At 40.7% G+C, this 19692-nt stretch overlaps 1 protein-coding gene and 1 pseudogene across 2 annotated transcripts in view; one reads left to right on the plus strand and one right to left on the minus strand.

Annotated features, from left to right (window-relative positions):
- Nucleotides 1-19692, plus strand: part of GNB5 (G protein subunit beta 5) — a 59034-nt gene that overhangs the window by 31217 nt on the left and 8125 nt on the right. For both annotated transcript variants that reach the window (XM_037833958.1, XM_037833957.1), the window contains 3 exons: nt 1812-1944; nt 10166-10309; nt 12212-12303. In XM_037833958.1, coding sequence (XP_037689886.1) covers nt 1812-1944; nt 10166-10309; nt 12212-12303 — 369 coding nt within the window. The remainder of the gene's footprint in view (nt 1-1811; nt 1945-10165; nt 10310-12211; nt 12304-19692) is intronic.
- Nucleotides 18218-19581, minus strand: LOC119530913 (annotated as a pseudogene).

The raw sequence follows: 19692 nt of genomic DNA on the forward strand, positions 1-19692 counted from the left end.
TCCAGAATGTGTGACATTCTATAAGACAGCTGACCTAAGATCTCCACAAAAGTCACTATCATGAACAACAAAAAAATAGGTGGAGGGTCTGTTCTAGATTAAAATAACGTAAAAAGATGTAACAGTCTAATGCAGTGTGTGGACCTTGACTGGGCCTTGGATCCTGGGACATTTGGGGAAGATTGAATCTGGATGGCTTATTAGGTGATATTGTGGAATTATTGTTCATTTTCTCTGGTGTGATAATGATGTAGTAGTTATAAAGAGGAAGGTTCTTACTTTAAGGAGATGTAAATTTGCGAATTAAATATTTAGGAGTTAAATATCATATCTGCAACTTACATTCAAATGGTGCAGAGACAGCAAGCTTGTGCAAATATGGCAAAATGTTAAATTAAAATTAATCTAGGGGAAGGGATCTGGATGTTCATTGTACTGTTTATCCTTTCAATATCCTGTAGGTTTGAAAATTTTCAAAATAGAAGTCAGAGGGTACTACTTCACACCCACTAGAATGGCTATTATTATAAAAATAAGTGCCAGTGAGGATATGGAGAAATGTGTAACTTAGAACATTGTTGGTGGGAATGTATATTGGGGCAGCCTCTGTGGAAAACAGTTTGGCAGTTTCTCAAGGAAAAACTTTCATATAAAATAACTCTTATAACCCAGTAATCTCACTAATAGGTGTATACCCAGAAAAATTGAAAACAGGACTCAGACAGATGTTTGTACACCAAGGTTCGTGGCAGCATTATTCCCAATAGCCAAAAGGTGGAAATAACCCTAATGTCCATCAACAGGTGAATGAATAAATAAAATATGCTATATAAATACAATGGGATATTATTTAGCCAAAAAAGGAATGAAGTTCTGATACATGGAACAACTTGGATGAACCCTGAAGACATCATGTTGAGTGAAATAAGTGAGAGAGAAAGGGACAGATAGTGTATGATTTCAGTTGCATAAAATAACTAGAATATGCAAATTCACAGAGACAGGAAGTAGAGTACAGGTTACCAGGGGCAGGGGGAGGGGGTATGGGAAGTTAATGCACAGTGGTTGCAGGGTTTCTGTTTGGGATAATGGGAAAGTTCTGTTAATAGATGGTGGTAAAAGTAGGACAACGTTGTGAATGTGCTCAATCCCACTGACTTGTATGCTTGGGAGCAGTTGGGATGGGAAATTTTATGTTGTTTATGTTTCCACATTTAAAAAAGAGACTAAAGAGACTATGAAGATTAAATGCAATATCTGATCCTGAACTGGGTCTAATAATAAAAGAGGAAATGCCCAACAGGACATTATTGGGACATATGAAAAACTAAGAATATAGACTGTAAACTTTATATCAATGTAAATTTTTTTAACTTGATAACTGTACTTAAGGCAGTTACATAAATGAATATCCTTGTTCTTAGGAAATATACATGGAAGCATTAAGTGTTCAAGGAACATGAAGTATATACCCACTCTCAAATGTTTAGGAATTAAATGGATGGATGGATAGAAAAAATGATACAGCAAATGTGCAAAATGTTAAGAGTTGGTGAATCTGGGTATCTGGGGTGGGGCAGGGAGTGTATTGGAGTTCTCCCTATAGTTGTGTATTATTTTAGCAACTGTCCTATAAGTTTGCAATTATTTCAAAATATTTTTTTTTAATTTGGAGAAAAAGTTACAATATATAATATTGCTAAAGGAAAAATTTTTGAAAAGTTTATGTGAAAGTACTTTGTGAATGAGGAACTATGTATGTCTTCTACTGCCTTATGTCTTCTACTGACATTTCTTTCTTTCCATACTAGTGGTTTGGATAATAAGTGTTCCGTATATCCACTGACTTTTGACAAAAATGAAAACATGGCTGCCAAAAAGAAGTCTGTTGCTATGCATACCAACTACCTGTCGGCCTGCAGCTTCACCAACTCTGACATGCAGGTAAATAAGCAGCCCTCGGTATCTGGTCAGGTCTACCATGGAGCACAGTCCTAGAGAATTAAGGAGCAGCAGAGGAGGTGCAAGGAGAGGAAGCGTTTCAGATGCCTCCCTGAACAGGAGAGGTGTGCTCCAGGCAATTGGCTCTAAGTGAAAGCTTCTATTGCTTCTCATTGGTTGTTATTTTTAAAAGAAAATCAGGAATGGGAAAGTTAGGCTATCGATTGTTGATTCAGTTGAGATAAACCATATACCATATTGAAAATCCTCCTGTAATTGACTTGGTAGGGGTGGGGTTGGAAGGGAAACCTTCTAGGGTGGTGGAAATTACTATGTCCCGATCTGAGTGGTGGTTATAAGGTGCTTAAGTGTGTAAAACTTCATTGAGCTGTTGCACTTCAGAGTTGTGTGCTTCATGCATCTCACCATACATACTTTATACTCCTGCTTTAACAAATGGAGAAAGAAAATTCTTCATATATTAAATCCGTGCCCTACTTTGAATAAGCCGCAAAGTGGAAACAATACAGCTTTAATGCTTTGACTGAGTTTTCTTTAACAAGTCTTAAAGGACTTGTTTACTTAGTCACATTAATTCAGCAAACCTTGTAGGTGTCTGCCCACTGAGGTGCCTGATACCACCTGGCTCTGGGACTCAATGCACACCAAATCTCTGTCCTCAAGAGCCAATAATTAGTCTGGGGCCCTTCACCTAAACCTGTTAGTTTAGTGGGGGAATTCGGGGTGCTCAGAGCAGGAGGGAGGAGGAGGGCACAAACTTCCTGCAAGAGCTGCCTGAGCCAGCCTTGAAGGATGAGGTGTTGCTAGGTGAAGAGGGGTAGATGTCACCTCAGGCAGCGAAGGTGTGTAGGGGAGCACAGCGGCCCGAGGCAGGAGGACAGTGAGCCTGAGAGATGGGCGGGCCACGTCACCCTGATGCCTGAGGCCGACTGCACCCTCTAGACAGCAGGGGCCATTGCCCAGGCTGTATCAGATTGGGGTTTGTTTTAAGGAGGACGGTATCTGAGTCAGATGAAAGCCTTAGGTGGTCCACTCTGGCTTCAGTTGATCGATGTCACAAGGGAAGGTGAGGCGAAGGCAGGAGATGGGATGACTGGATGTGTTAGCTGCCTAGGGCTGCTTAACCAAGTACTGCAAACTGGGAGGCTTAAACCAACAGAAATTCATTGTCTCTCGGTTCTGGAAGCTGGAAGTCTGAAATCAAGGTATTGGCAGGGACATGCTCCCTCTGAAACCTATAGGGGAAAGCTCTTCCTTGTCTCTTCCAGCTTCTGGTGGGTGGTTCTCAGACGTCCGTGGTATTCCTTGGCTACAGCACTTCAGTTTCTGCTCTGTCGTCACATGGCCATCTTCTTTGTCTCTTCTCTTCTTATAAAACACCAGTCCTGTTGGAGTAGGAGCTGCCCTACTAATTCCATCTGAAACTATTCCCACATAAGATTGCCTTCTCAAGTACTGGGGGTCAGGGATTCAACTTACCTTTTTGGAGGGCACAATTCAACCCATAACACTGAGTAATTGCTCAGTTGTTGACTGGTGGGTTGGTCTGACCAGGAGCTGGTCGGTGGGGAATGCCTATGCCTGTTATTTGAGCCTGGCCAGGAGTCTTGCAGATCTGTGCAGTAGGGGGCGCTGTGCCCTGGCTGGTGCAGTGGCCAGAGCAGATGACAATGGACCTGAGGAGCAGCCAGAGCAACAGGGGACGTTTAGTCGGGATAAGGGGAGGCTCAGAGGGAAGCAAGAACAGTGAGTCATCAGGCACCTGAAGTCCCTCTGGTCCTTGCTCTGTGATGCCGCAATGCTGGGGGTGGGGCTAAAAAGGGCAACTGATGGTTAGGAAGTGCTTCCTTCTACCAAGTGGCTAGCCGGATTGTGGGAAGTCCCTGCTGGCCGTCCTGGCAGGGATGCTACCTGGACAAATCCTGGCTCCCTGGGGTTCTGGTTGGCCAGTCCTAGCAGCTTTCTAGTTTCTGTGTGCTTCATTTTTCTCACCATAAATTCCTCCCTTGTAAATTTTTCTGAGGATTATGTGAAATACTTAGTACAGTTCCTGATAAATATCAGTGTTTGCTCTTACTATTATGTTATTATTAACACAAAACTTTGTGGGTGATTCAGATGCCCAGCCTGGTTTGGGTATCACTGAACTAAAGAACATGAAGTTTTCTTCTATCTCCAGGATCTAGGACTAAAAAAATAAAATCAAGTGGCTGGTAGAATACCATGGTATTGAATCTGCAAATCATCAACATTCTAGAACGAATGACGATGAGTTAGGAATTCTATTTAGTGCATTTTATCTTAAGACATGTTTGGTTTTTAAATTTTATTCTTACTTATATTTCAAAGAGGAACATTAAAATATGAAAAAAAATCCCTATTAAGAATTTCTTTTTAGCTTTTAAATATTCATTTCTTTGATTGAAGAGCATGGTACATAAAATTCCTGAATTAAAGAGCAAGATGGGTAATATTTTAAAGCAGATTGTTGAATTCTATTTGGGAAGGACTGCAAATGATTTTCCCTTTGCAAGTGTTGGGACAGGAAGTGGGTGGAGTGTCCACCTGTGGGTCTGGCTGTAGCTTCTCCTGGCTACAGGGAGATCTAGGCCCTGACTGCCTGGTGGGAAACCCATGCCAAGATGGTGCAGCTGAGCTGCACAAGGCAGGGTGAGAACACATTCCATTCCTCACAATCTGTTTCCTCCCTGCAGAAAAAGAGATTCTTTTTAAGTGCTAGGTACATATCAGAGGAGGAAATTTAGGAGAGCAAAAGGATGAGAGAACACCAGTAGCCCCTGGAAATTGAAGGTCCGCAGGGGCATGGAATGCTAGCAGCCCGTGGGGCCTGGTTCCTCTTTTCCTCCCTCGGCCGTCAGTAGCCATCACCCACAGAGGGCTCTCTCTGTCATGGCACTTCCCTTCTCGTCACTGTCCAATTCTTACTCGTCTTTTAAGACAGCTCAGATATTGCCAGACTGGGTTTGGTGCCCCTCCCATGTATTTCTGCATTCCTTACCTGTATCTTGGCATTTTTCACACTCTTTCTTAAAATTGACCCTTTTCTTGTCTGCTGTCAATTGCCCAAGAAACCACCGGAAAAACTTGCTATCAAACAAAGCTGATTTTATTACTTGCTGCAGCAAGGGACAACACCAACTTGACAGAGTCTTAGTAATGTCTCAAATGAAGAAATTAGGGAAGTTCTTACAGGGTTTCAGGTTCCAGGCTGAGTGATTTTTTCTTTTTAAACTAGAAAAGTTGTGGATTTACAGAAAAATCATGCATAAAATTCAGGGTTCCCATATACCCTATTATTAACACCTTGCATTGGTTACAATTGTTACAATTGAGGAAGGCACCTTTTTATAATTATACTATTAACTATATAGTCCATGGTTTAACTTAGAGTTCACTGTTTGTGTTGCGCAGTTCCATGGCATCTTAAAAAATTTTTATTCTAGTAATATATATGCAACCTAAAATTTCTCCTTTTAACCACATTCAAATACATAATTCATTGCTGTTAATTACATTCACAATATTGTGCTACCATCACCAGCATCCATTACCAAAACTTTGCCATTGTCCTAAATAGAAACTCTGTACATTTTAAGCCTTAACTCCGTGTTCCCTACCCCACCTTGGCCCCTGGTAACCTGGTAACATACATTCTTGATTCTGACTCTTATGAATTTGCTTATTCTAATTATTTCATATCACTGAAATCCTACAGTATTTGTCCATTTTTGTCTGGCTTATTTTACGCTACATGATGTCTTCAAGGTTCATCCATATTGTTGCATGTATCAGAACTTCATTCCTTTTTACGGATGAATGATATTCCATTGTGTGCATATACCACATTTTAATCCATCCGTTGATGGACACTTGGGTTGCTTCCATCTTGTAGCAATTGTGAATAATGCCACTCTGAACATTGGTGTGCAAATATCTGTTTGAGTCCCTGCTTTCAGTTCTTTTGAGTATATACCTAAAGTGGGATTGCAGGGTCATATGGTAAGTCTATACTTAACTTTCTGAGGAACTGCCCAACTGTCTTCCACAGTGACTATACCATTTTACATTGCCACCAGCAATGAATGAATGTTCCTATTTCTCCACATCCTCTCCAACACTTTTCCATTTCTTTAATAGTAGCCATTCTAGTGGATGTGAAATGGTTCTCATTGTGGAATATTCTGGATATTAAACCTTTATTGGATACATGGTTTCCAAATATTTTCTCCCATTGAGGAGGTTGTTGTTTTATTTTATTTTATTTTATTTTATTTTTACTTTTGTTGCTTGTGCTTTGGGTGTAAAGTCTAAGAAACCACTGCCTAAAACAAGGTCCTGAAGGTGGTTTCCTATATTTTCTTTTGGGAGTTTTATAGTTCTGATTCTTATATTTAGATCCTTGATCTATTTTGAGATGATTTTTACAAAAGGTGTGAGGGAGATGTCATCCTCCCTTTTTTTGTTTGCAAATGGACATCCATTTTCCCAACACCATTTGTTGAAGAGACTATTCATTCCCAATTGAGTGGTCTTTGCCCCTTTTCAAAAATCAGTTGGCCATAAATGTGAGGGGTGATTTCTGAGTTCTCAATTCTGTTCTATTCGTCTATATGTCAGTCCTCGTGCCAGTACCATGCTGTTTTGATTACTGTGGCTTTGTAATAAGTTTTAAGATTGGGAAGTGTGAGTTCTCAAACTTTGTTCTTCTTTTTCAAGATGGTTTGGCTACTCAGGACTCCTTACCCTTCCATAAAATTTGATGATTGCCTTTTCAGTTTCTGCAAAGAAGGCTTTCGGATTTTAATTGGGATTTTATCGAATTTGTAGATTGCTTTGGGTAGAACTGACATCCTGACAATATTTAGTCTTCCAATCCATGAACATGGAATGTCCTTTCATGTATTTAGATCTTCTTTGATTTCTTTTAGCAGTGTTTTGTAGTTATCTTTGTACAGTCCTTTACGTCCTTGGTTAGATTTATTCCTAGACATTTATTCTTTTAGGTTGCAATTTAAGTGGAATGTTTTTCTTTATTTCCTCCTCAGATTGTTCATTAATAGTGTATAGAAATACTACTGATTTTTTGCATGTTGATCTTGTACCTACCTCGCCAATTTGCTGAATTTTGTTTATTAGCTCTAGTAGCTTCGTTGTAGTTTTTGGGACTTTCTATATATATGAGCATGTTGTTTATAAATTTGAAAGTTTTGCTTTTTCTTTTCAATTTGAGGGATGCCTTTTATTTCTTTTTCTTTGTCTAACTGCTCTGGCTAGAACTTCTAGTACAAGTTGAATAACAGTGGTGACAGTGGGCATCCTTGTCTTGTTCCTGATTTTACAGGGAAAGCTTTCAGTCTTTCACCATTAAGTATGATGTTACCTGTGGGTTTTTCATAGATGCCCTCTATCATGTTGGAAGTTTCCTTCATTATCTAGTTTTCTAAGTGTTTTTATCAAGAAAAGATGCTGGATTTTGTCAGATGACTTTTCTGTGTCAATTGAGATGATCATGTGTTTTTTCCCCTTCATTCTGTTAATGTGGTGTATTCCTTTAATTGACTTTCTTATGTTGAAACATCCTTGCATACTTGGGATAAATACCACTTGATCATGGTGTATAATTCTCTTACTGTGCTGTTAGAGACAGTTTGCTGGTATTCTGTTGCAGATTTTTGCATCTATCTTCATAAAGGATACTGATCTGTAATTTTCATTTCTTGTGGTATCTATTGGCTGTGATATAAGGGTGATGTTGGCCTCGTAAAATGAATTAGGGAGCATTCCCTCCTCTTCAATTTTTTGGAAGAGTTGAGCAGGATTGTTGTTCATTCTTCTTGGAATATTTGGAAAACTTCCCCTATGAGGCCATCTGGTCATAGGCTTTTCTTTGTTGGGAGGTTTTTTGATGACTGATTCAATTTCTTTATTGGTTATTGGTTTGTTGAGATCTTCTATTACTTGTTGACTCAGTGTAGGTAGTTTGTGTGTTTCTAGGAATTTGTCCACTTCATCCAGATTATCTAATTTTTTTGGCATACAGTTGTTCATGGTATCCTCTTAATCCTTTTTATTTCTGTGGGGTCATTAGTAATGTCCCCCTTTTCATTTCTGATTTTAGTTATTTGTGACGTCTCTCTTTTTTTCCTTCATTGGTCTAGTTAAAGGTTTGTCATTTTTGTTGATCATTTCAAGGACCAACTTGGTGTGTGTCTTTTTTTTAATGCATTTTTAAATTATGAACTTTAACATATATATGTAACAGTGATAACTTTCAAAGTATTATTTAACAAGTAGAGAGCAAATTTCAAAGAATATCATGGGTCTCAGTTCCACAACTCAGCTATTTCCATTCTTGTAAAATAAAACATACATACAGAAAGGTGTTAACTTTCAGTGTACAGCTCAACAAGCAGTAATGTGGATAATTTCAAAAATTGTTATGGGTTGCAGTTCTACAGTTTCAGTTCTTTCCTTATTATGCAATATAGGGTATATACAGAAAGGTGAAGACTTTCAAAGCACAGTTCATGAGTAGCTGTACAGCAAATTCCAAAGGATGTTATAGGTTACGGTTTTACCATGTCATTTAACCTCCTTCCAGCTATTACAACACCCCAGCATCTAAAAAATATATGTATTTATATAAAGTTTCAGTATTCATAGACCTTTGTGAAGTCTTATTTTGTTTGTTGCTACCCATTCCTCGCACTTAATTTCTTTCTCCATCTTCAGGGGTATCTAGGCAGTGAGCACCCTGACTTGTTCATATTGAAAGGGGGTGTCGACAGTATAGGGAAGGGGGCAGCATCTGATTGTTGTTCTTAAAGAGGCTGTTGTCTCTGGATTTTAGGATTTGTCTGGCATAGGAACACTCTGGTGGATTTAAGTTTCTGAGAGATAAAACTTAGTAAGTGAATTTTATAGACTCTCAGGTAGGGACCTAGGTATCTGGGGACTCCTTTTGGTAAGGGCATGGCATACTGTGGCCATTTGGGATGTCTAGCTGGAGCTTGCGTAAGAGAAACCTCCAGGATAGCCTCTTGACTCTTTGGGATCTCTCAGCCACTGTGACCTCAGCTTGTTACCTTTCTTTTTTCCCCCTTTTAATCAAGTAGGCATTTTCAATCTCTCACTGCCAGAGCCAGGCTCATTCCTGGGAGTCATGTTCAAGGACCAACTTTTGATTTTGTTGGTTCTGTCTATTGTTTCAGGCTGGTTGGTTTTAAAACAGATCTTTCAAGGTGTGAAACTGGTTTATGACTTAGATTGGTGGGCCCAGCAAGGTCTTGAGCAAGCTGTAAGTCTTGATAAGTGGCTTAGTTAGGATACAGTCCTATCCTCCAGGAGCAAGTGCTTCCTGGAGCAAGCAGCTAGGTCATTTTTACCTGGTCTCAGCATTGTTTAAGGCAGTAAGAAGAAAATAGGCCTGGTCCCAGAATTGTTTAATGCAGGGACAGGGGAATTGTGTTTGTTTCAGTTCCTACTGCCAATCCTGTTAAACTAAGCTCCAAGAGAGCAGAGACTAAAACACAGTCTTCCTGGAAGTGCTAGTGCCTAGCACAGTGCCTGTGTGTTGTAAGCACACAGCAAATGCTTATTGAATCAGCACATGCATGAATGCCCAGCATCTTTCAGTGGCACCAGGGAGCCCATTTTCTGACATTCCTGATTTCCAAAACAGCAGTCTGCTCTAGGGGAAAGACAGGAGAATGTCTAACAAAATCCCCAAGTGTGGTGCAGTGTGATCCCAGCCTCACCTGGGAAGTTGTGAGAAATATGGAATCTCAGGTCCCACCCAAAATCTTCATTTTAGCAAAAAGCCCAGGTGATGTGCGTGCACGTTAGAATCTGAGAAGCACTGGCCTGAACAGCAGTGAGTTGGGCTGCTTGTCAGGACCGTGGATGGTTCTATTCAACAAATGTTCACGGAGCACTTTCCACGTGCCAGGCAGGTGCTGAGCCCTGTAGGGTAGCAGGCCTCCAGGATGCCATGCTCTAGAGGGACAGTGGCCTATAAACTCCTAACTCAAGGGCAGTGATGGTGTTGAAAATGAACTTTTACTGTGCTCAGACTCCAGATTTAGTGACGTGTGGTTGTCTGTTTGTATGTGTGTGTGTAAGGAACCTCCCTTTCTCTATAATCGTAACAAAAACCCTCTTGCTGTCCTCTCCTGGTGGGCAGATCCTGACGGCGAGCGGTGATGGGACATGTGCCTTGTGGGACGTGGAGAGTGGACAGCTGCTGCAGAGCTTCCATGGGCACGGGGCTGACGTCCTCTGCTTGGACCTGGCCCCGTCAGAAACTGGAAACACCTTCGTGTCTGGGGTAAAGATCCAAGCAACATCTCTAGGGCTTCTTGTCCATGAGGGAGGCTTGTGGCTGGCAGTTCCTGTCAATTCATGGTACTAGACTGGACGCTTCCCTAGAAGGTCTGCAGGGGTTGTCCTCAGCTCCCCTCCCCACCCCAGCCCTGTGGGGCTGGCAGCTCTGGCTCCAGGACCCCACAGCTGCCTCGCGGACAGGTACCATGCTGGGGTGGGACACTGACACTCAGCAGTTCACAGAGGGGACCTGGTTGCTCCTCTGGTGTGAGTAAGTGACTCAGGCTGCACTTCTGCTACATTTTTAAATGTCATTCCTCAAATAAACAGCAGAGAGTGCATCTGAGAGCATGAGAGACAAGCCCAGGAGCACCAAGAGGGCCAGGTAGCTGCTGAGGTGAGGCAAGGCCAGTGCTTTTGGGCTTGTGGAGCACACCCCTCACACCCCCACTTCTCCCCACCCTGGGGACCAGGGGACAGAGTATTTTAAGGCTCAGAGTCAGGCAGACAAAGTGGCACAGAGGAGCACTAGACTAGGATCAGGAAACATGGGTCCTGGCCTTGCCACCTACTTGCATTGTCTGCAAATTGATAATAATGCCCCATAGTACCCCTCCAATCCCTACCCCAGGATATTACAAGCAGTAGACGGGAAAATTTACAATGTTTGTTACAAATGGGAGGGCTGAGTATCTCTGCAGCCAGCTAAGGCTGCCCACATCTCAGTCCTGGGTGTCAGGCAAGGGACCCCGATTTTCTTTTTGGGTATTTAGCCCCATCTGTATTTGCTGCACTCTGGTGCCTTTGTGTAACTTTTTATTTATCCCTCTGCAACAAAACTGGGTTGTTCTTGTTTTCATTTTATGGATGTCATTGTAGATTCTATTGTCTTATGTTGTCTCCTTCAGAGCACTAAACTCTATCTGATTTAGTGTCCCCTAAAGATGTGAAGGTCTCTCTGCTCCCTCGGGCTGCTGAATCACACAGCAAATCTTTCTGAGATACCAGTTACTTTTCCCACCCTTTGCTCTGACTTGAAACAAATAACTTGGACACCAATTTGAAGCTATTACTTCTCTTTGACTGTTGAGGGTCTAAATTATCCTACCCGAGCTTTGGCAGGCATGATTTTATTTTATCAAAATGATCGCTAAACCTTGATGGTATAATGTGAAAACCTCATGTTCATTATTCTCCAGGCCTGTTAGCACCCAGGGTGAGAGGAAGGACAGGTGTCAGCAACTCTCACTTTACAGGTGTGGAGGCAGAAGCCCAAGGAGTTGGTTTGCCCAGGCCACCCAGCCAAGGTGGGCAGGGCCGTGACCGGGCCCTGGTTTGCTGATTCCCGGCTGGGCATACTGTTAGGGGTGCAGACAGCTGAGGGTGCACCTGGCTCTTCACCGCTGCTGAGAGACGCCCCATAAACCTCAGACAAAGCTGGGACTCCAGGCACCTCGGTTTGGGCACTGCCAGTCAATTGATGAGTGTCACAGTCAGCGAGGTTCCACCACACACTCACTGTCTGCCTGCCTTCCCTTCTGGGTTTAGGGAGGCAGATATAAAGAAGAGGGAAGCAGGGAGAGAAAATGAAGGGAAGGAGGAAGTGCCCGAGAGGATGGTGACAGGGATATGCTGAAGAGTTTACATGCACTCAGCAGTGTGAGAAAGAAGAAAGCATGCTAAAGGGGAAGGCTTCTCTTGCTCCCTGCCACTCCAAGACCTAGCTCTGGTCTAACAGTTTATGGGTTAAGGAAAGTGGACTTAGGTAAAGCTAGTCTCAGAACAGCCTGTTGTCAGCCACTTATTAATGGGAAGTGAATAGCTTCTGTTTCCTAAATGGGACTCAAGTCTTGTCTACAGACAGCCTTTGCAGTTGCCATAACTCTGGGTAACTTTGCATTTCTAGGGATGTGACAAGAAAGCCATGGTGTGGGACATGCGCTCTGGCCAGTGTGTGCAGGCCTTTGAAACCCACGAATCAGACATCAACAGTGTCCGGTCAGTGAGTAGAATCTTCATGTTCTCAGTTCTGCGGTCTTCACCTGGTCTTGCATAACCCTTAGCCCAGGAACTATCTCCAGGCTCAGTTTACTTGGCTGATTTATGGGGGAACTAAACAGTGCTCTGGATCTCTTGGAGATTTCAATTTAATTGCAATAGGGGCAATTGATGTTATGCTCCCCAAGTCATGTTATTATCTCAGTAAATGCTAGGTGCTAGGAATAAATAAATAAAATACAGTATTTATTTCTAGAAGAGTTTTTTATTAAGAACAGTTGTAGGTTTACAGAAAAATCATGCGGAAAGCAGAGTTCCCATATATCCACACCCCTTCTCACAGACAGCTTTCCCTATTATTAACATTTTGCATTAGAGTGGTACCTTTTTACAATTGAGGGAACAATATTATGAAAATCATACCTATAACTATAGTCCATAGTTTATATTAGGGTTCACGCTTTGTGTTGTACAGTTCCATGGGTTTGTTTTTTTATTATAGTAACTTATGTACAACCTAAAAGGCCTCAGTTTATCCACTTTTAAATACACAATTCAGTGGTGTTACATTAACAGTGTTATGCCACCATCACCACCATCCATTGCCAAAACTTTTCCATCACACCAAATAGAATCTCTGAACTAATTAAGCATTAATTCCCCATTCCCTATCCCCCACACCAACCCCTGGGAAACCTATATTCTAGATTCTAGCTTTATGCATTTGCATATTGTAATTACTTCAAATAAGTGAGATCATGTAATATTTTTCCTTTTATGTCTGGCTCATTTCATTCAACATGATGTCTTCAAGTTTCATCCATGTTGTAGGATGCATCAGAATTTCATTCCTTTTTTACGGACAAATAATATTCTAATGTATGCATACATCATATTTTGTTTATCCATGCATCTGTTGATGGAAAGTTTTGGCAATTGTGAATAATGCCACTGTGGACATTGATGTGCAAATATCTGAGTCCCTACTTTCAGTTCTTTTGGGCATATACCTAGAAGTGGGATTGCTGGGTCCTGTAGTAATTCTATACTTAATTTTCTGAGGAACCACCAAACTGTTGTCCACCCAGCTGCACCATTTTTACATTTCCCACCAACAATGGGAATTGGTGTGAGTGTTCCTATTTCTCTATATTCTCTCCAACACTTGTAATTTTCTACTGTTGTTTTTTTAAATAGTAGCCACTCTAATGGGTATGAAATGGAAGATTTGTTTTATATACTTAAAATCAAGAATTGATATTTCTCATTCATTCAACAAATATTTACTGAGTACTTATATGCTAGATATTGTTCTAGTAACTGGGAATACAGATGTGAACAAGATAGACAAGGTCTCTACTTTCCCAGAGGAGACAAACGAGACAAAGCACAAATAAACAAATGTACAATTTAATTTAAGGTACTGATGAGTGCTATGAAAAAAGTAAAACAGGGAGATGTAATGGAGTGGGTTGTTTCTTAGAATGGCCATGATGTTTAGTCTTTCCACAGGCACAGAATATTTTTCCACCTATTTAGGTCCTTTTTATTTCTTTCAGTAATGTTTTGTAATTTTCTGTGTAGAGGTGTTTTATATCCTTGGTTAAGTTTATTCTTAGGTACTTTATTTTTTTGCTATTGTGAAAGGAATTATTTTTTCTTCATTGCCTTTTCAGTTAGGTCATTACTAGTGTATAGGAATACTACTTGATTTATGTGCATTAATCTTATATCCCACCACTCTGCTGAATTTGTTTATTAGCTCAAGTGGCTTTGTCATCGAATTCTCAGGATTTTCTAAATATAAGATCATATCATCTGCAAATAACAGTTTTACTTCTTCCTTTCCAATTTGGATACCTTTTATTTCTTTGTCTTGGCGAATTGCTCTGGCTAGAACTTCTAGCACAATGTTAAATAATAGTGGTGACAGTGGGCATCCCTGTCTCGTTCCTGATCTTAGAGGGAAGGCTTTCAGTCTCTCACCATTGAGTACTCTGATGGCGTGGATTTTTCATATATATCCTTTATCATATTGAGGAAGGTTCCCTCAATTCCTACCTTTGAAGTGTTTTTATCAAAAAGTGAAGTTGAATTTTGTCAAATGCTTTTTCAGCATCTATCGAGATGATCATTTGATTTTTTTCCCTTTTGAATTGTTAGTGTGTTGTAATACATTCATTGATTTTCTTACGTTGAACCACCTTTGCATGCCAGGAATGAACCCCACTTGGTCGTGGTGTATAATTCTTTTAATGTGCCTTTGGATTCAATTGGCAAGTTATTTGTTTAGGATTTTTGCATCTATATTCATTTAGGGAGATTGGCCTATGGTTTTCCTTTTTTGTAGTATCTTTATCTAGTTTTGGTATCAAAGTGATATTAGCTTCAAAAATAAGTAGTGTTCCTTTTTCATCAATTTTTTTTTATTTTTGAAAGAATTTGAGCAGGAATGGTGTCAATTCTTTTTGGAAAGTTTGGTAAAATTCCCCTGTGAAGCCATCTGGCCCTGGGCTTTTATTTGTAGGGAGATTTTTGATGACTTGTTGGATGTCTTTGCTTATGATTGGTTGGTTGAGGTCTTCCATTTCTTCTTGGGTGAGTCTAGGTTGTTCATGTGTTTCCAGGAAATTGTCTGTTTCCTCTAAATTGTCTTGCTTGTTGTCATACAGTTGTTCATAATATCCTCTTGTGATTTTTTTTATTTCTTTGGGATCTGTAGTAATTATCCCCTTCTCACTTCTGATTCTGTTTATTTGGATCTCCTCTCTTTTTGACTTTGTCAGACTAGCTAAGTGTCTGTCAATCTTGTTGCTCTTCTCAAAGAACCAACTTTTGGTTTTATTTTTTTCTATTTTTTTGTTCTCCAGCTCATTTATTTCTGCTTTAATCTTTGTTATTTCTTTTCTTCTACTTGATTTAGGGTTAATGTGCTGATCATTCTCTGGCCTCTCCAGTTGTTCAGTTAGGTCTTTGTTTTTAGCTCTTTCTTGCTTTTTGATATATGCATTTAGAGTTATAAATTTCCCTCTCAGCACTGCCTTTGCTGCATCCCACAGGTTTTGATATGTTGTGTTCTTGTTTTCATTTGTCTCTAGATATTTACCTATTTCTCTTGCAATTTCTTCTTTGACCCACTGTTTGTTTAGGAGCATGTTTTTTAACCTCCATATATTTGTGAAAGAGCTGGTTCTTTGGTGGTTGTTGATTTCTAGTTGCATTCCATTGTGGTCAGAGAATGTGCTTTGAATAATGTCAATCTTTTAAAATTTATTAAGACTTGTTTCTCTATCCTGGAGAATGTCCCATGGGCACTAGAGAAGAATGTATATCCTAGTACTTTGGGATGTAATGCTTTATATATGTCTGCTAAGTCGAATTCATTTATCATATTGTTTAGGGTCTCAATTTCCTTATTGGTCCTCTGTCTAATTGTTCTATCTATAGAAGAGAGTGATATATTGAAGTCTCCCACTATTATTTTAGATGTGTCTATTGCTCCCTTTAGTTTAGCCAAGATATATTTGTCTCATGTATTTTGGAGCTCCTTGATTGGGTGCATAAACATTTATGATTGTCATTTCTTCTTGGTGAATTGTCCCTTTTATTAATATATAGTGTCATTCTTTGTCTCTTATGACATCTTTGCACTTAAAGTCTATTTTGTCCAATATCACTATAGCTACCCCAGCTTTCTTTTAGTTGCAGCTTGTGTATAATATTTTTTTCTATCCTTTCACTTTGATTTCTCTTTGTGAGTCTCTTGTAAATAACATATCAATGGGTCATACTTTTTAATCCATTTACCAGTCTGCATCTTTTAATTGGAGAGTTTAATCAATTCACATTCAAAGTTATTACTGTGAAGGGAGTTCTTGAACCAGCCATCTTATCCTTTAGTTTTTAGTTGTCACGTCTGTTTTTTCCCTCTCTCTCTTTTTTTCTTTAAATTACCCTTACTAATACTCTTCAGTTCTTTGCTCTTCTCTAGACCTCTCTCTCCTTTCTTTTTTCTCAGCTGGTAGAGCTCCCTTTAGTGTTTCTTGCAGGGCAGGTCTCATGTTAACAAATTCTCTCAGCATTTGTTTGCCTGTGAAAATTTAAGCTCCCCCTCAATTTTGAAGGAGAGCTTTGCTGGATACTGAATTCTTGACTGGTAATTTTTCTCTTTCAGAATCTTAGATATGTCATACCACTGTGTTCCTGCCTCTGTGGTGCCTGCTGAGTCTTATGTTGTTCCGCTTGTATGTGGTGAATCACTTTTCTCTTGCTGCTTCCAGAAGTTTCTCCTTCTCTTCAGCATGTGACAATCTAATCAGTATATGTCTTGGAGTAGGTTTATTTGGATTTATTCTATTTGGATTTCATTGGGCATCTTTGATTTGCATATTTATGTCATTTAGAAGGGTTGGGAAATTTTCCCCAACTATGACTTGAAACACTCTTCCTAGCACTTTACCCTTCTTTTCTCCTACTGGGACTCCAACAGTTCTTATATTTGTTTGCTTCATGTTGTCCATCATGTCTCTGAGAGCCATTTCAATTTTTTTTTTTATTTTTTCACCATTTTTTCTTTTGTGTGTTCATATTCAATTGCCTTGTCTTCTAGTTCACCTGTTCTTCTGCCTCTTCAAATCTGCTGTTGTGTATCTCTAGTATATTTTTAATTTGATCCACAGTGTCTTTTATTTCTATAAGAGCTGCTATTTTTTTATTTACTCTTTCAGATTCTTCTTTATGCTCTTCTAGAGTCTTCTTGATATCCTTTATGTCTTTAGCCATCTCAATGAAGTTGTTTTGGAGATTTGTGTGTACTTCTTTAATTAACTGCTCCAAATTTTGTGTCTCCTCTGGCTTTTTAATTTGTTCGTATGACTTGTCCATGTTGTTTAGATTCTTTAGATACTTCATGATTTTCTGTTGGCTTTGGGACATTTGCTTATCTTGATAAGGTTATCTTGGGAAATATATAATTTGGCAGAGCTACAGCTTGCTGGAGTGCAGTTTCTCTATCCTACCAGCAGGTGGCGCTCTTGGGCCACCTCTTACTCTTAAGCCAGCCTTCTCCAAACTTCTCCGGTGAGCTGGTCAGAGTCCAAACCAGGTGGGGATCCAATCAGTGCACTGGTTTTCCATGTGCACTGGGGACTGCCTGCCCTGGGGCTGCAATGTGGGCTCTGAGCAGTTAGGCATGGAGTCCACTGAAGAGCACCCTGCAGATTAAACGTGCCTGCTCCCTGCCTGCTGTGTGCCCGGGAGTCTCTGGGGTGTGGGTGGGCTCCTGATGTGCTGGTATGGTGCCCTTTCCTTTCCGCCCCCTCTGTCACCAGTGCACCCCCCAGACTTCTGTGAGGGGAGAGCAAACGCTGCCTCCTGGGTTCCCTCATAGGAGCTTCCGGCCATCTGGGTCTGGAGGATCACCTCCCCAGCTAACCGCCAAGGTAAGGTGCACAGAGGTGGAGAGCCGCAGCCCACTCCCTTGCCCAGCAGCTGTCTCACAGCTGCCAGCCCAGGAGGCAGTCCCAGTCAAAAATACTCTCCCCGTCCCTCCAGTCACCGTCTCTCGCATTTTTGTCCACATCCCCTCCATGTACTGTGGGGGATCCTCCATGGCTGGTCATACCCCGAAACCGCAGTCCCCAGCATCCTCCAGCCCCTCTCCGGTTGCTTTCACAGAGGAGAAGCCTGTTCCATCTCACCTACTCTGCCATCTTCCCAGAAGTCCTGTTATGTGCTTTTAGGCATTTTGTCAGAGATGAGAAATTTTTTTATGTTTCTGTTACTCCCATTCATTTCCCTACATATATTCATTTTTATTTAAAATAAGAACCTAGTTCTCTTTTCTCCAGATTTTTGTGTTTATCAGTGCAAAGTAAAACAAATCTCAGTAGAAATGATTTATTACAATGTTATTTTAGAAAGCCTTCTTCCTCGAATTGTCCAAAATGTACTGAAGGATATCCAAATCATGGGAATGATCAGCCTCAATGGCGTCCTCTGCATCCAGCTTTGTTTCTCCATGTCCTTCTTGTGATTCATCAAGACAGGCCAGGGCCTCATTTGTATCACTTGCAAAAGTTTCTCCTGACGTCTCATCTTCTTGAAAATTTAAGCTTTTAATAGCTTATTTCATCTTTTTCCCCAACACGTGTGTTCTCCTCTTCCTAGCAGTTTTTATATTTTCATATTCCTTTTGATTTTCAATGTAGAAAATGTCTTTACTTTGTTCCTCACTGATACTAGAAGTGTTTTTCAGGAGATTCAGAAAAACTCCACCTGGTGTTTACTGTTCGTAATAAAAAGGCCACCATTTTGTTCAACTTCAGCAGTTTCCATCAGAAGCCCAATTGCCTTTTTATTCCCAATTATCCTTACTACTCAGGCTATCAGGATCTTTCTTTGGTTCCTGGAACCAGAAAGAAATTTCATGAGCCACTTTTTCCTTGAGAATCTTCCTCTGTGATTTCATATTGGCCTTTATAGTTCATTTCCAGTCTATCTCTATCCTCTAGTCTCTCTTCAACAGGTCGTTTCCATTTGAAATGACCTTGCCCATTTTCCTCTTCTCTGATCCCATTTTTTTTGCCACCATGCATATATTCATATAGTTCATCTGATTCTTTTGAATGCTCTTGAGATTCTTTCTTATGTTTCTTAGCAAGCAAATAATTGTAAGTCTCAGATTGTCTGCTTTTGTCCATAGTGCCATCCATTCCTAAAATTCCCTGTGGCCACTGCATCTTGATTCAGTTCCTGTAGCACAGCACCTGTATGTTGTTGAACTTCTTTCCTCCAGCAACAAGTGGTTTATGGCTGCTCTGGCCAAACTGAAAAGGTTTTGGTTTAGGAGGAGGGTTAAGACATTTCTGCCGCTTGTGTTTCCAAAGAGAGCTGTCATCATCTGAATTGGAAAAACTTTCTTCCCTGTAATCCACACTTTTAACAGTCTGATAATGTGATACTGGCACACAGGCAGCTGCTGCAGTACTCTGGAAGGGGCTCACTGCAATGTCCCCACCTAGTACTTTCACGCATTGAAGCTACATTAGGTGGAAATATAGAAAACCAGGCCCCTGAGCAAGTGACGAATTTCATTCTTAGGCCTCAGTCTCTGTCAGCTAAGGGCAGGCTTTGGGCAAAAGAAGCACCTTAGGCTGTTTTGCGCCAGTGTTCTCAGGTTCCACATTTTCAGCCACATCTGCCCTTCTAGGTCCATCTAGCGACTCTGGAATGAGGAAGCAGCACCTGCAGCAGGCTGTCACTGGGCACTGCTGTCATGTCATAATCCGAGGCAAAGAGCTGCCTGTTTCCCTGGCACCAGCATCCTGCACCATCTTCCCACGGTGCAGCAGGTCAGAAGAGCCTCATCCTGTCTTTTTGTTGCTTTTC

The sequence above is a fragment of the Choloepus didactylus genome, chromosome 4, assembly GCF_015220235.1.
Source record: "Choloepus didactylus isolate mChoDid1 chromosome 4, mChoDid1.pri, whole genome shotgun sequence".
Classification (NCBI taxonomy): domain Eukaryota; kingdom Metazoa; phylum Chordata; class Mammalia; order Pilosa; family Megalonychidae; genus Choloepus; species Choloepus didactylus.